The sequence below is a fragment of the Salmo salar genome, chromosome ssa16, assembly GCF_905237065.1.
Source record: "Salmo salar chromosome ssa16, Ssal_v3.1, whole genome shotgun sequence".
NCBI lineage: Eukaryota > Metazoa > Chordata > Actinopteri > Salmoniformes > Salmonidae > Salmo > Salmo salar.
Genome location: NC_059457.1, coordinates 51,132,682 through 51,147,639, shown reverse-complemented (window position 1 = coordinate 51,147,639; position 14,958 = coordinate 51,132,682). Strand labels below are relative to the sequence as shown.

The window sequence follows — 14,958 nt, the reverse complement described above, 5'->3', positions numbered from 1 at the left end:
CTCAGCATATTCATCACATCACGGAGACATGAAAAATAACCACAGCATATTCATCACGTCGCGGACATGAAAAATAACCACAGCATATTCATCACATCACGGAGACATGACAAATAACCACAGCATATTCATCACATCACGGAGACATGACAAATAACCACAGCATATTCATCACATCACGGAGACATGAAAAATAACCACAGCATATTCATCACGACACAATAGATTCTCTTCATATTTTTCCTAGAAGATGCTTGTCTCAATGGGAGGTCTGACTGATGTACCCTGCCTTTTAGTTCAGAGATACTAGGATTTTGGACATCAGCCTAGATCCACAACATCCCACCCGTTAGATCTCAAGTCTCATTGAGGAGTCAAAACAGTCTGCCCTGTCCAGAGTCCCATGGACCGCCGGCATGTCACTCGCTGGCCTATAAGTCAAGCGAACACGCTGGGGCCTTAACCCTGCCTTCAGCTCCATAGCCACACAATCAATTTAACAACCATCCCCTCCTCTCCGACGACTCTATTGGCCCATCCTGACCTGGTGGGACTGCTTGTTTGCCTAAACAACATGAGAGCTGTTGAGCCGCAATCATTTCATCGACACTTACTCATCAACACCCCCAACAGACGGTGACTCCACGGGCGAGAACGCCAAAGGTATGCTCGTTCCTTCTCTCATTCATCACTATGCTGAAAAGGCACTGGAGGCGCCAGTCTACCGCTTGACCATAACTGTTCCCCTGGGTTCACGGCTTGGCCTGGCTGGACGCCACATCAGGAGTAACTTTTCGCCTTGTATGGTGTTGGGCATATTGTCCCCGTTGGGAAATTACGCTGAGGAGTTTGACTAACACCAACTACAACACAGCCCACCAATTATAGAACTGATGTTGCGCCGGATATTGACTCATGAACACAAGTTTGTGTTTTAGAACTTAAGGTTACAGGTCACAGAATAAGGCCAAGGTTAGAGTGGGTTACCTGTAGAATTATTTCATGTGGCAGTACTGGGGTCATAAAGAACCATTGCTGCTGATGATGGAAAGGGTTTGTGTGCCAACATCTCATTACTCTGTTTAATTACTTGGTCAGATAAGTGAGTGCCAAGGATGAAATGTTGAAGAGAAAAGCTGAGGCAAAATAAACAAAGACAATGTCAACTATTTCAGATTTACAAGGTTCTTCCAGGAATTTAGATTTTCCACTTTTTTCCCCCCAGAAATCTACAATATCCCACCCGCATAAAACAGACATACGGGAAGTGAAACATTGGCCGTCATCTCATCTCCTTTGGGAAACAGGGTGGAGAAGGGAGGCTCAGAGTGTGACTAAACATTACCTCGTGTCAGTTGGGGACTAAAGGCTATTACAACGTCCTGTGGTATGTTTGAGGTTCGGTAGTCCCAGTATGACGTGTCACCTTTCCAACACCCAGGAAGCTCAGATTCAAACTCTCAGACAGCTCTGCAAGCGTTATACCAAAATACATTTGTTACTATCCAAATATGGAGTTTCACTGAGCAACTATCTTCATTTACTCCTGTAATGAACTTCCAAAAAAATCTAAATAAAAATGTACAAGCAACTGAAAAAAATGGCTCTTCGGCACCTCCAATGTTTTGAGCTGTTGTCAGAGTCATTGGAGGTGCTGAATTGGCATTTTTTAGGTTGCTTGTAAAAACTAATATTTTGACATTTTTTGGAAGTACATACCGGCCGTAACGGGAGTAAATAAAGATAGTTACTTAGCGAAACTCCATATTTGGTCAGTAATTAACATATTTTCACATAACGCTTGCAGAGCAGTCTAATGGGAGTTTGAATCGGAGCTTCCTGAGGAGACGCGTCATACCCATCGTCGACATCTCTAACACAGATACTGGGGCAAGGTTGGGTACAGTGCATTAGGAAAGTATTTTTTATTATTTCACCTTTATTTAATCAGGTAGGCCAGTTGGGAACAAGTTCTAATTTACAACTGCGACCTGGAGTATCCAGACCCCTTGACTTTTTACATATTTTGTTATGTTACAGCCTTATTCTAAAATGGATTAAATAAATCCTCAATCTACATACAATGACGAAGTGAAAACATGTTTCTAGAAATAAAAAAACAAATACCTTACTTACATAAGTATTCAGACCCTTTGCTGTGAGACTCGAAATTGAGCTCAGATGCATCCTGTTTCCATTGATCATCCTTGAGATGTTTCTACAACTTGACTGGAGTCCACCTGTGGTAAATTCAATTGAATGGACATGATTTGGAAAGGCACACACCTGTCTACATAAGGTCCTACAGTTGACAGTGCATGTCAGAGCAAAAACCAAGCCATGGGGTCGAAGGAATTATCGATAGAGCTCCGAGACAGGATTGTGTCGAGGAACAGATCTAGGGAAGGGTACCAAAAAGTCTGCAGCATTGAAGGTCCCCAAGAACACAGTGTCCTCCATCAAACTGAGTAATCAGGGGAGATGGGCCTTGGTCAAGGAGGTGACTAAGAACCCGATGGTCTCTCTGACAGAGCTCCTCTCTGGAAGGTTCTCCCATCTCCACAATGACAAATATCTCTGCAGCACTCCACAAATCAGGCCTTTATGGTAGAGTGGCCAGATGGAAGCCACTCCTCAGTAAAAAGGCACATGACAGCCCGCCCAGTTTGCCAAAAGGCACCTAAAGGACTCAGACCATGAGAAACAAGATTCTTCTGTCTGATAAAACCAAGATTGAACTCTTTGGCCTGAATGCCAAGCATCACATCTAGAGGAAACCTGGCACCATCCCTATGTTGAAGCATGGTGGTGGCAGCATCTTGCTGTGGGGATATTTTTCAGCGGCAGGGACTGGGAGACTAGTCAGGATCGATGAAAGATGAACAAAGCAAAGTACAGAGATCTTTGATGATAACATGCTCCAGAGCAGTCAGGACCTCAGACTGGGTCGAAGGTTCACCTTCCAACAGGACAACAACCCTAAGCACACAGCCAAGACAACGCAGGAGTGGCTTAGGGACAAGTCTCTGAATGTCCTTTGAGTGGCCCAGACAGAGCCGGACTTGAACCCGTTCGAACATCTCTGAAGACACCTGACAGAGCTTGAGAGGATATGCAGCGAAGAACGAGAGAAACTCCCCAAATACAGGTGTGCCAAGCTTGTAGCGTCATACCCAAGAAGACTTGAGGGTGTAATCGCTGCAAAAGGTGCATCAACAAAGTACTGAGTAAAGGGTCTGAATACTTACGTAAAATGTCATTTTTAAAAAACAACATTTTTGAATACATTTGCTAACATTTCTAAAAACCTGTTTTTGCTTTCTCATTATGGTTTATTGTTAGTAGATTGATAAGAAAAAAATGTTTTAATCAATTTTAGAACAAGGCTGTAACGTAATAAAATGTGGAAAAACTCAAGGGGTCTGAATACTTTCCAAAGGCACTGTAGATAAAAAATGTTCTGCATGCATTCAGTGATACAGTAGCAAAAGCATATAGCAGCAGCTGGTTCATATAACATAATGTTTAATTTGATTAGGAGCATCGAAATGCTCCCCTGACAAGCAGGAAAATGGAGCGAAATAATTTTTAATTTTTCCCCCCACATTGCAGGGGCATCACATAGGAAAACAAGAAAAGAAGCTTGGAATCAGGTGCACAGTAGACTCAACCAACCACGGCTGTACTTCCTTAACCTTGTTTGACACATTGTGGTGATCGACCACAGCTGCATGGGTTAGTGTTTCTAAATAGCTGAGGTAGAAAGGACTATAGTGAGGAGGAATAACCATTGATTGTTTTCAAGCAGTGAAGCACACTTCTCTCCCCCAAAATAGCTGAGGTCAAACATTTGTAGCTACATAAAATGAAGTTAGTTAATTGTTTTCCGACATGCAACATATTCTATGGTGGCTTCATGTCACCACACTTGCTTTGTTTATTCTTACCCAGCAGCATTTCACGTGAACTCTCCTCTTCTCCCCCAGATGGTAATGGAATAAAGAGGGCACATATTAAACACTAATGACTTTAAAGTATTAAGAACAGTTGCTTCTAATGTTAAATATCAAGCGTTGCCTCCATAACCCCAACTGGCATTCCACAGGTTTTCATAAACAACGAACCCAACTCTGGAAACAGAAACACCATGTGTCACTTAAACTCAATGTGCAACTTCCTCATCTAGTTCTCCGTTAACGGTTCGCACTTTTGCAGCCGAAGACTAAAACTTGCGTTGAGATGTCTAAATGTATGTTTATTTTTTAAATCTGACTTGTATGTCTAAGAGTGTATGCCCTTGTGCATTCAATGTGAGTGTGTGTTCAAGCCCTGGGTATGGTAAGGAGACAGTGCTTCAGCTAGACTGGCCTGAATAATAGCAGGCTGGTGGCCAGGCTGTGAGGAAACACTGGAGAGAATGTAAACCATCCTAAACGTGTAAGATTAGGGGGATTTACACTATGTACACACAGCACATGCAGGAAAAAAACTAAGCACACGCTCCACTTTTTTATTTTATTGTACTAACAGAAAATGATACCATTTTAACAAGAGAATGTCAAACATTCCCTGTCTGACAAAGGGGGCCAGGACAGGGAAGGAACATGTCAAATAAGTCATGGGGGAGAGACAAAGAGGTGCATGCTGGGATGTGAAGATTCTTCCTGTAGAAGCCTGGTAATGTCACCTGTGGAACCAAAAGGACAGAGCGGTTAGGATACTACCTGACCAGGCTCTGTGTTTGATCACAAAACACCCTTAATTCATTACTTTTTTTTCTTCTTTTTACAGGAAAGTTTTGTTAATTAGGCTTATCTATATTCTAATGTTTATTAAAGGACAATTCACTTTTAATGATCATAATTTAAAGGCTGTCATTAAAGTAACTGTACAGCAAAAAATCTTACTTTTAAAAGTTCATATTCTCTTAACTCGTACCCAAATAATGTTGACGACTCGTCATATTCTCTTATGTGACCAAAGCATTTCCTCAGAGGATGATGTCCTCCTTCTGAGGAGGATGAGTTGACCAATCAGCAGTCTACTCACATTAATATTTTCAATTACAGGTATATTACGCCCGCAACATTCCAACACAGAAAAGCTGCTTTTTAACATAATCAATTACCATTTATTTGGAAGAAAAACTATTTCACCAGTTTCAGATATTTGTTTTTATATTGACCACAGTGGTGTGTTTTTGAAATCATCTTACTTGCAGAACAGGAGCATTTCTGATCCAAAAGGGCATGACAATATCTAAGCATCCCATCATTTTATCTTGTTTAACATACGTACTGTATGTACAACCCTGGGAGGTAAATGGGGACCAAGACAAACATAACATTGTGCTGATGGCCAAAAATGACAAAACAATCTAGATCGGCTCTCTATGCCGTGCAATTACAGATGGAGGGTTTGTCCTCAGGTGGGTGTGGTTTGGCGACGGCAGCACTGTTTACATTCCATAGGCACTGATGGACGTGAGCCAGGTTAGGCATGGGAACAAGAACCCAAAGACATGCACACTGTACCATTACCTCTCTCTGAACCATCAATGTGGCATAGCTACTCAGACTGTTGCCTGTATAATTACAAGGCGATGCTGAATATTCAGGCAGCTTGATCCTGAAAGTTTGAGTTCTCTATTTACCCCTAGGCTGGGGATACAACATGTTTAGCACTAAGACCCATCTACAGCATTTACTCAACAAAACATGTTTCTAAGCAAAACCCACACTTTCAGAGTGAACCCATTAAAAAAATGTTTTATCTGCAAACCATCAATTGTACCCAGATCCATCATTTGGTAAACACAGGTGCAGGACACATACCTTTTGCTTGGAGGACATTCACTCGTCAACGTACTCGAAGGACTCGGGGGCCTCGGGCTCCTGTTCCTCCTCCTCGATCTTGGGGCCGTGGGCAGAGACAGGCTCCACCAGCTCCTCCTCTTCCTCGCTGGTGTCCTTCATGATGATAATGCCGCCGGTGTGCAGCTGGAGACAGATAGGGGACACGGACATGAGCGACTAAGCTGTTCGACCAATGATGGGTGTCTTTTAATTTATTTATTTTCTTTGGGGGCGCGGGTGTCGTATTATACGCACAACACTGTCTGCCTCCCCAACTGAGCAGTACACCCGTCAAACATCACCCGCACCACAATAACCTCAACTCGAATTCAGAGAAGACACTGCACCCCATACTGTTTAAAATGTCCCCCACTCTCCACTGTCAACATGGACTATCATGCTTATGCAACAGTTGGACACATTTAACAAGGCTTATGTCCATGTAAACCTCTGAAGCCGAGAAGTGAGGAACTGCGACAGGTGTTTAATAACGCTGAAGCCGAGAAGTGAGGAACTGCGACAGGTTTTTAATAACGCTGAAGCCGAGAAGTGAGGAACTGCGACAGGTTTTTAATAACGCTGAAGCCGAGAAGTGAGGAACTGCGACAGGTTTTTAATAACGCTGAAGCCGAGAAGTGAGGAACTGCGACAGGTTTTTAATAACACTGAAGCCGAGAAGTGAGGAACTGCGACAGGTTTTTAATAACGCTGAAGCCGAGAAGTGAGGAACTGCGACAGGTGTTTAATAACGCTGAAGCCGAGAAGTGAGGAACTGCAACAGGTGTTTAATAACGCTGAAGCCGAGAAGTGAGGAACTGCGACAGGTGTTTAATAACGCTGAAGCCGAGAAGTGAGGAACTGCGACAGGTTTTTAATAACGCTGAAGCCGAGAAGTGAGGAACTGCGACAGGTTTTTAATAACGCTGAAGCCGAGAAGTGAGGAACTGCGACAGGTTTTTAATAACGCTGAAGCCGAGAAGTGAGGAACTGCGACAGGTTTTTAATAACGCTGAAGCCGAGAAGTGAGGAACTGCGACAGGTGTTTAATAACGCTGAAGCCGAGAAGTGAGGAACTGCAACAGGTGTTTAATAACGCTGAAGCCGAGAAGTGAGGAACTGCGACAGGTGTTTAATAACGCTGAAGCCGAGAGGAACTTTCAAAACACTACACAGACGTGGTGAGGGATTACACAGTAAAGAGATTTACCATGACTGCAAGAAAGAACAGGTGTTTTTTCCCCCAGTCTACCTGTGAGGATTTTGAGGAGATGGTTGTCTCGTCCTACTCTGTGAGCACATTGCCCTTGCAGTGGTTGTACAGTACATCAAGCAGCTTGGTTATCACTGTAAATCATTTAGAGATATGGTCAGGTCCAGACTAAAGCATCAGGTATGGTGAGCACTGCCCAGACTAGATCTTTACTCCTACATTATCTCCGGGCAGCTAAGTAGCACTAATTTACTCACAGACCACACTACAAGACCTTTGGAACAGTTGCTGTGTGCTCGGATTGCCTTCTATGGAATAGGTGAAATGGAATCATCACAATATGGAGGGAAGGTCTGTGGGAGGCATACCCTGGCCCCACAACAACGGATCGCTTTGTGTTAAAACACCGCCTTCAAAAAAAAATTAAATACTAAAGAAAGTTTTAGGAGACAGACGAGAGCAAAAACACTCAAGTGTCATATGATATGACCCATGATGCATTGCTCTCAGCTCGACGTGTGTTGATTTGACATGTAACCAAACGATAGTCCTCTTTATTGGAGTGGGATTAGGATAAGTGTGTGGGCGACTGCATATGTCATGTTATTTACTGTGGAAAGCTGTCAACATTTTGCGCAGGGCCAGAGTACAGAGTGGTTTATTGTCCGGCAACTTTAAGACTCCGTGGATCTAACCGGGGATCTAATCAAAGACGAATAAAAGATGGCTGATGAAAGACAGCTTCAACGCTGGATCCAGATGCTAAAAAAAAGAAATAACTGAACACCTTTATTTTTCACCAAATTTAAATCGCATTGCAGTCATCACAAAACTACCACCAACAGGTCCAGACCATCATCATCCAGGCTAAAATAAATAAAACATACGTAATACAACAATTCTGTCAATAGGAGGATAAACATTTTCAAATAATTTGCCACGGATGCAGTGCATTCGGAAAGTATTCAGACCCACTTGACTTTTTCCACATTTCATTACGTTACAGCCTTATTCTAAAATGGATTAAATAAAATCCTCAATCTACACACAATACCTCAATGATAAAGCAAAAACAGGTTTTTAGACATTTTTGACATTCATTATTTACGTAAGTACTCAGACCCTTTGCTATGAGACTCGAAATTGAGCTCAGGTGCATCCTGTTACCATTGATCATCTGATGTTTCTACAACTTGATTGGAGTCCACCTGTGGTAAATTCAATTGATTGAACATGATTTGAAAAGACGTACAACTGTCTATAAGGTCCCACAGTTGACAGTGCATGTCAGAGCAAAAACAAAGCCATGAGGTCGAAGGAATTGTCCGTTGCGCTCCGAGACAGGATTGTGTCGAGGAACAGATCTAGGGAAGGGTACCAAAGAAATTCTGCAGTATTGAAGGTCCCCAAGAACATAGTGACTTCCATCATTCTTAAATGGAAGAAGTTTGTAACCTCCAATACTCTTCCCAGAACTGGCTGCCCAGCCAAAATGATCAATAGTTCCTCTGTGGAGATGGGAGAACATTCCAGAAGGACAACCATCTCTACAGAACTCCACCAAATCAGGCCTTCATGGTAGAGTGGGCAGACGGAAGCCACTCCTCAGTAAAAGGCACATGACAGCCAGCTTGGAGCCAGGACTGCAGTAGATTGAACTTCTCTGTCTGGTAGGTAGCCAGGACTGCGGTAGATTGAACTTCTCTGTCTGGTAGGTAGCCAGGACTGCGGTAGATTGATCTTCTCTGTCTGGTAGGTAGCCAGGACTGCGGTAGATTGAACTTCTCTGTCTGGTAGGTAGCCAGGACTGCAGTAGATTGAACTTCTCTGTCTGGTAGGTAGCCAGGAATGCAGTAGATTGAACTTCTCTGTCTGGTAGGTAGCCAGGACTGCGGTAGATTGAACTGCACTGCCCCCTAGCGGTCATAAGCAGGACCATATCTGAATTGTGAATTCACGCCATTTTATGATTTTTTAACCCCAGTTAAAAAATAAAAATCATGTGTCACATCCCTACCAGAAACACACTTAAAAAAGTCCCATGTGTTCACAGACTCACACACCAACAGTACGTACCGGTTTGAAGGGCTGGTAGCGGCACGTCTCGGGCATGTTGAGCACTTTGAGCTGGGCGGGCATCACTCTGGCTGGGTTCTCCATCAGCTGGAAGTTGGGCTCGGGTTCTTTCTTCTTCTCCTTCTCTTTCTCCTTCTCCTTCTCTTTCTCCTCATCTTTCTTTTCCTTCTCAGCCTCCTGTACCTCCTGAGAATCCAACAAATACAATGTTAAGCGTTTTCCCTCCCTTTTCCTGAGGAAAATCCGCAATGCATTGGATGATAAAAAATATGACGATGGCAGTAAGGGTCACCTCGGAATAAAGTGTGCCTTCATTTCATATGTTTCCTGACACCACCAAAAAGCTTCAACTCTGGAATACGTGTTAATCTTGAGATGGGTGATACACTCTTTATCGGTTGTCTTGCACAGTGGCCAGTGATTTGTTAGGCTCTCCCTGCCTCCTGTCCCCTGCCCAGGTCTCCCGGCTGCTACCACAAGGCCCTGTACCATCTGACGATAGGCTGAAAACTGGACCATAGGTGTGCAATGACTTGTATCAGCACTCCTGTTTGTCTACGTGTGTGTGTGTGTGTGTCTCAACTAAAAACAACACACAGTGTTTGTGTGAGAGAATAAAACTAATCTCCACTGTCCAATGCCTTTGGTTAAAACTAACACACTGATATAACCGAGGGTTAAAATACTCCCCCCTTTCTCGTTAACCTCGATGACACCAAGCCCAATCAATCAAACTGAGCGGATCCAACTTTGCCTGAGATCGCAGAGCCATCCCTCAACGAGGACGTGAAATCTAGCATGGTGGACGCCATCAAACATAGCGATAACGCCCAGCGGCCAACGTCCCACTGAAAGCAATACTGGCACTGGGTTGACAGGGGCTGTCGGTAATGGTATGTGTTCCAGCCGTGTACTTCATGGATAACTTGGTCACGTCAGTGGAGAGGGGCTGGGGGACCTTGCCAGGGCTGACAGATAGCTGCTCCTTAAAGGGGTACTTCACTAATTTCCTGAGAACTGCGATTTTAAAAAGCCTAGTTCACTCACATTTCTTTAGAACTGCTACGTTAACCCATAAGAGTCTAAGCCCTGGGGGGGCGATGACCTCGATTCCTGATTTGAAATTTTAAGACCCCTTGAAGTATAAAAACATTATTTATTTATTTTTGAATAAAAACATTTTTTTTTGGTCTTACTGCTATTAGCCCATACAAACACATTGAATAACAGATTGACTACATAGAACAACAGATGGTCCCCCCCCCAAAAAAAATCTAAAGGAAGTTTGTTCTGAAGAGTCTGTTCTATATCTGAAAGATCAGGAAACATTTGTTATTCTTTTATTTTATTTAACGTATTTTCATGTGGTCATGTAGGCCAAACCGTTGGGACAATACAGACGTTTTCGTGAGAAGACTGATTTTCGGGATGTCTCATGGTCTGACAACACCGCTGTAGCTAGGCCACCTTCCACCTCAGAAGGCCGCCATTGGCGGATGCGGTGGACTTAATGTGATGCTCATGCAAAAAAAAACAGATCTCTCTAGTTTAAACTGATGGATTGACGGCCATTTTTTTTATTACGCTAATTCGATTTCAGCGAGATAGTTCACTCAAGATTTCCTGAGAAAACTTCTCTGCATTGTTGGTTAAGAATTGTAAGTAAGAATTTCACTGTAAAGGTCTACACCTGTTATATTTGGCGCATGTGACAAATATTAATGTGATTTGATTTTGAACTGCTACTTTATAATAAAAAATAAAAAAAGGGACATTTCATTGATGGTTTTGTTACCTTTGAAACGGTCTCCTCTGCAGTAGTATGTGTACCTGGACAGTACATCTGACATAAGAAGCTTTGTGGGATACTGAGTGAAATATTAGTGACGGAAGTTGCAGACTGCAGAGGCCCGACACGTTAAGGGAAACTGTTTTCAGGTCTTTGAACCATTAGTACCTCACAACCAATTACACAGATCATTCCTCAATAGGCTGGTCAATATGAGCAGAGATCTGTTGTTTGGGACAGGGGCTACCGGATTCTTGCTTGAGGAAGGTTAAAAACATCTACATAGAAAGCAAGACTTAATTTGAAGAAAAATATTTAAAAAATGAAAAATAGAAAGTGGTCTCTATGAGGCTGGCCATCCTATGAAATGATTGTGTTCATACACTCACTACTTCCATCTTCTCCTCCTCTTTCTCCTTCTTCTCCTTCTCTTTCTCCTTCTTCTTAGCTTTGGCTGTGATGGAGAGAACAGCAGTAGACACCTATAATGGAGGAAGAGAGACTAAATGAAGGGAGAGTTCGCACAGAAATAAAAAGGCACTGAGGGGCAATCATAAAACCTCTTAAAATACACGACACAAGTGAACTAAAAATATCCACTGTTTTTTTATTACGTTATTAAAATGTACCCATGTTCTAAAATGAGCTAACACTCGGACTGAGTAGGCAAAATAACATGGTCTCAGACTGACAATATGGAAATGAAACGAGAGAGAGTTCAAAAGGGACTCGAATAACAATAACCATTCAGGATGACCGTGAGAAGCAGCGAATGCGACATCAGTTGATTAAAACAGGGTGACATCACGTCACTATTGGGGGACTCTCACCTTCTCCTTCTCTTTCTCCTTGGGTACCTCCAGGGCCGGAGGGTAGGCGAAGGTGGAGGGCTTGCAGTTGGAGCGGTACTGCACCTTGGGCATCTGGACAGGGAAGACAACAGTGTGGGGGTCAAACGTCAATAACAAGCGATGGTAGTAAAGTTCGGCCCAGCACCCTATGAAACGTGATGTTCCGGGTTTACTTATAAATCTCTAGCTTAAACTGACATTTTGATGGGGGCATTTTTTTAAAATGCTAATTAGATTCCCGTGGGGGCACGGACATCAACTCCAGGGGCTAAAGTGTGAGAGGGAAGGGAAATTGAAAAGTGTTTCTCTGACTGCTGTGTTTCTCTGACTGCTGACTGCTGTGACTTCACCTGAGAGAAAAGTCTGGCATGGATACAGTGGGGTGGGAATGGCGTGGATACAGTGGGGTGGGACTGGCGTGGATACAGTGGGGTGGGACTGGCGTGGATACAGTGGGGTGGGACTGGCGTGGATACAGTGGGGTGGGAATGGCGTGGACACAGTGGGGTGGGAATGGCGTGGACACAGTGGGGTGGGAATGGCGTGGACACAGTGGGGTGGGAATGGCGTGGACACAGTGGGGTGGGCCTGGCGTGGACACAGTGGGGTGGGCCTGGCGTGGACACAGTGGGGTGGGCCTGGCGTGGACACAGTGGGGTGGGCCTGGCGTGGACACAGTGGGGTGGGCCTGGCGTGGATACAGTGGGGTGGGCCTGGCGTGGACACAGTGGGGTGGGCCTGGCGTGGACACAGTGGGGTGGGCCTGGCGTGGACACATTGGGGTGGGCCTGGCGTGGACACAGTGGGGTGGGCCTGGCGTGGATACAGTGGGGTGGGACTGGCGTGGATACAGTGGGGTGGGACTGGCGTGGATACAGTGAGGTGGGACTGGCGTGGATACAGTGGGGTGGGACTGGCGTGGATACAGTGGGGTGGGACTGGCATGGATACAGTGGGGTGGGACTGGCGTGGATACAGTGAGGTGGGACTGGTGTGGATACAGTGGGGTGGGACTGGCATGGATACAGTGGGGTGGGACTGGCGTGGATACAGTGAGGTGGGACTGGTGTGGATACAGTGGGGTGGGACTGGCGTGGATACAGTGAGGTGGGACGTTTACCTTGAGGTCCTTGTTGAGTCCGATGATGGCGGTGGGGGTGAAGGCCAGGGAGAGGAAGTGGGAGAGGGGGAACCAGAACCAGAACTGGGTGAACACCAGCAGGCCCACTACGGACGGCATGTGGGTGTGGCCCGTCCTCGACTGCAGGGAGATTGTGACATTACGGCCACCTGCACACAAACAAGGGGGCAGGGAAGTAGAGTTTTGACATTTCACTTTGATATGTATTGCTTCCATTATAACACTCAAATCTCATTTTATAACTTTGGTACCTATTATGGCATTATATGATGTTATGGTGGGTTCCTCTACTGTCATGCTTATAAAGTCTGCGTCCCTAAGGGTACTTTGGCCAAAAGAATTACAGTATAAAGGGAATAGGGTGCCCTCAGGGACGCAGCCACAAACAAGAAGTGAATAATGAGGAGGGGTTAATTAACTAACTTACTACACTGACAAAGCCAGCCATTTCACTAAATCATCGTGATTACTCCTAATCCCAGGCCAAGGGCCTCACTAACGTTTCCATTAGTCATTTATAACCTTTAAACTTAACAAGATTAAAAAATGTGAACAGAATGCTGGTAAAACAATGATCTGGCATGGCTAGTGTGAGGTAATAAAGCCTTTTCCAGTGTACAAAGGGGGTCAAGGGCTAGGGTGCAGACAAGTAAAACAACAGACCCCCTTTGCCCTCTGGGAGACTGCTAGGGAGAAGAGGATGAAGGGAGTGGGAGGAAGAGGGTTGCAGAGGAGTGACAGGATGGATGAAAAGGGGATTGGAATCAGTGTTGGGAGGTCCTTCCCCAATCCTCATAGAAACATTGTAAAAACTCCCTTCAAAAAACAAGCGTTACTAAGGAGGAAACCTTTGATTAAAAGACATTATTACAGCAGAGACCACTGGAAATGTTTCCAATGTGATAACAGATCAGACAATGGTGGTTGACCTACCGCAGCTCAGTTGACTTTTTTTTAAAGGTAATTACAGTGTTGACTTCTGGGTGATTTGATAACTTTCTTTTGGTGGCTGAAATGGCCTCCTAATGCCCCGAACAAATTGATTTACTGGTTGCCAGAGTGACTCACAGATTCTAGTTGCTGCGCCACAATGAGAGCACACACACACACACACACACACACACACACACACACACACACACACACACACACACACACACACACACACACACACACACACACACACACACGAGGTCTCTTAAAACTTGAGATGCAGCTTGACAGCAGTGTGCAATATACTAGGGGGGGGGGGGGAGGAGAGGTATCCTGGGGTTTTTGTCAACCTACTTTATGGCAGTTTAATTTTTATTCCTGGGGAAGGGGACATCCTTTCCCAGAATCCAAGGTGTTATGTAATTCCGAGATCAACTAGCATTTTTCCGTGATCGCATAAGGTCCTTCGGCACAACAGAGCTGAGGGATTTCTGTCGCTCTTGATAAGAATGTCTAAAAGATCAAATATGTATTTTTTTAAAGGCTATAGAATGTCTACTAAATGATCAAACGTGTGTATTTTAAAAGCTATAAAAAAGGGGCCTTAAGAACTGAACACGGTCACTGAGTGTACAAAACATTAGGAACAGCTGCTCTTTCCATGACAGACTGACCAGGTGAAAGCTATGATCTTTTATTGGTGTCATTTGTTAAATCCACTACAGTCAGTGTAGATGAAGGCGAGGAAACAGGTTAAAGAAGGATATTTTATCCTTAAGACAAAGATTTTGTATGTGTGTCATTCAGAGGGTGAATGGGCAAGACAAAAGATTGAAGTGCCTTTGAACTGGGTATGGTAGTAGGTACCAGGCACATCGGTTTGTGTCAAGAACTGCAACGCTGCTAGATTTTTCACGCTCAACCGTTTCCCATGTATATCCTGTTGGGGCTAGGGGGCAGAATTTTCACGGCCGGATGAAAAACGTACCCAATTTGAACAGGTTACTACTCTGGCCCAGAAACTAGAATATGCATATTATCAGTAGATTTGGATAGAAAACACTCGGAAGTTTCTAAAACTGTTTGAATGGTGTCTAAGTATA

General features: G+C 44.3%; 1 protein-coding gene across 3 annotated transcripts in view; it reads right to left on the bottom strand.

Annotated features, from left to right (window-relative positions):
• Window positions 1–4,501: 4,501 nt before the first annotated feature.
• The window catches only part of psmd1 (proteasome 26S subunit, non-ATPase 1), a 59,042-nt gene continuing 48,585 nt past the window's right edge, over window positions 4,502–14,958 (bottom strand). For 2 of the 3 annotated variants that reach the window (XM_014149758.2, XM_014149759.2), the window contains exons 20-25: window positions 12,902–13,071; window positions 11,761–11,853; window positions 11,314–11,412; window positions 9,142–9,327; window positions 5,835–5,999; window positions 4,502–4,687 (exon numbers count right to left, since the gene is read on the bottom strand). In XM_014149758.2, the coding sequence (XP_014005233.1) occupies window positions 5,853–5,999; window positions 9,142–9,327; window positions 11,314–11,412; window positions 11,761–11,853; window positions 12,902–13,071 (695 nt within the window). In that variant the 3' untranslated portion in view covers window positions 4,502–4,687; window positions 5,835–5,852. The remainder of the gene's footprint in view (window positions 4,688–5,834; window positions 6,000–9,141; window positions 9,328–11,313; window positions 11,413–11,760; window positions 11,854–12,901; window positions 13,072–14,958) is intronic. The other variant, XM_014149760.2, reaches the window with a different exon arrangement.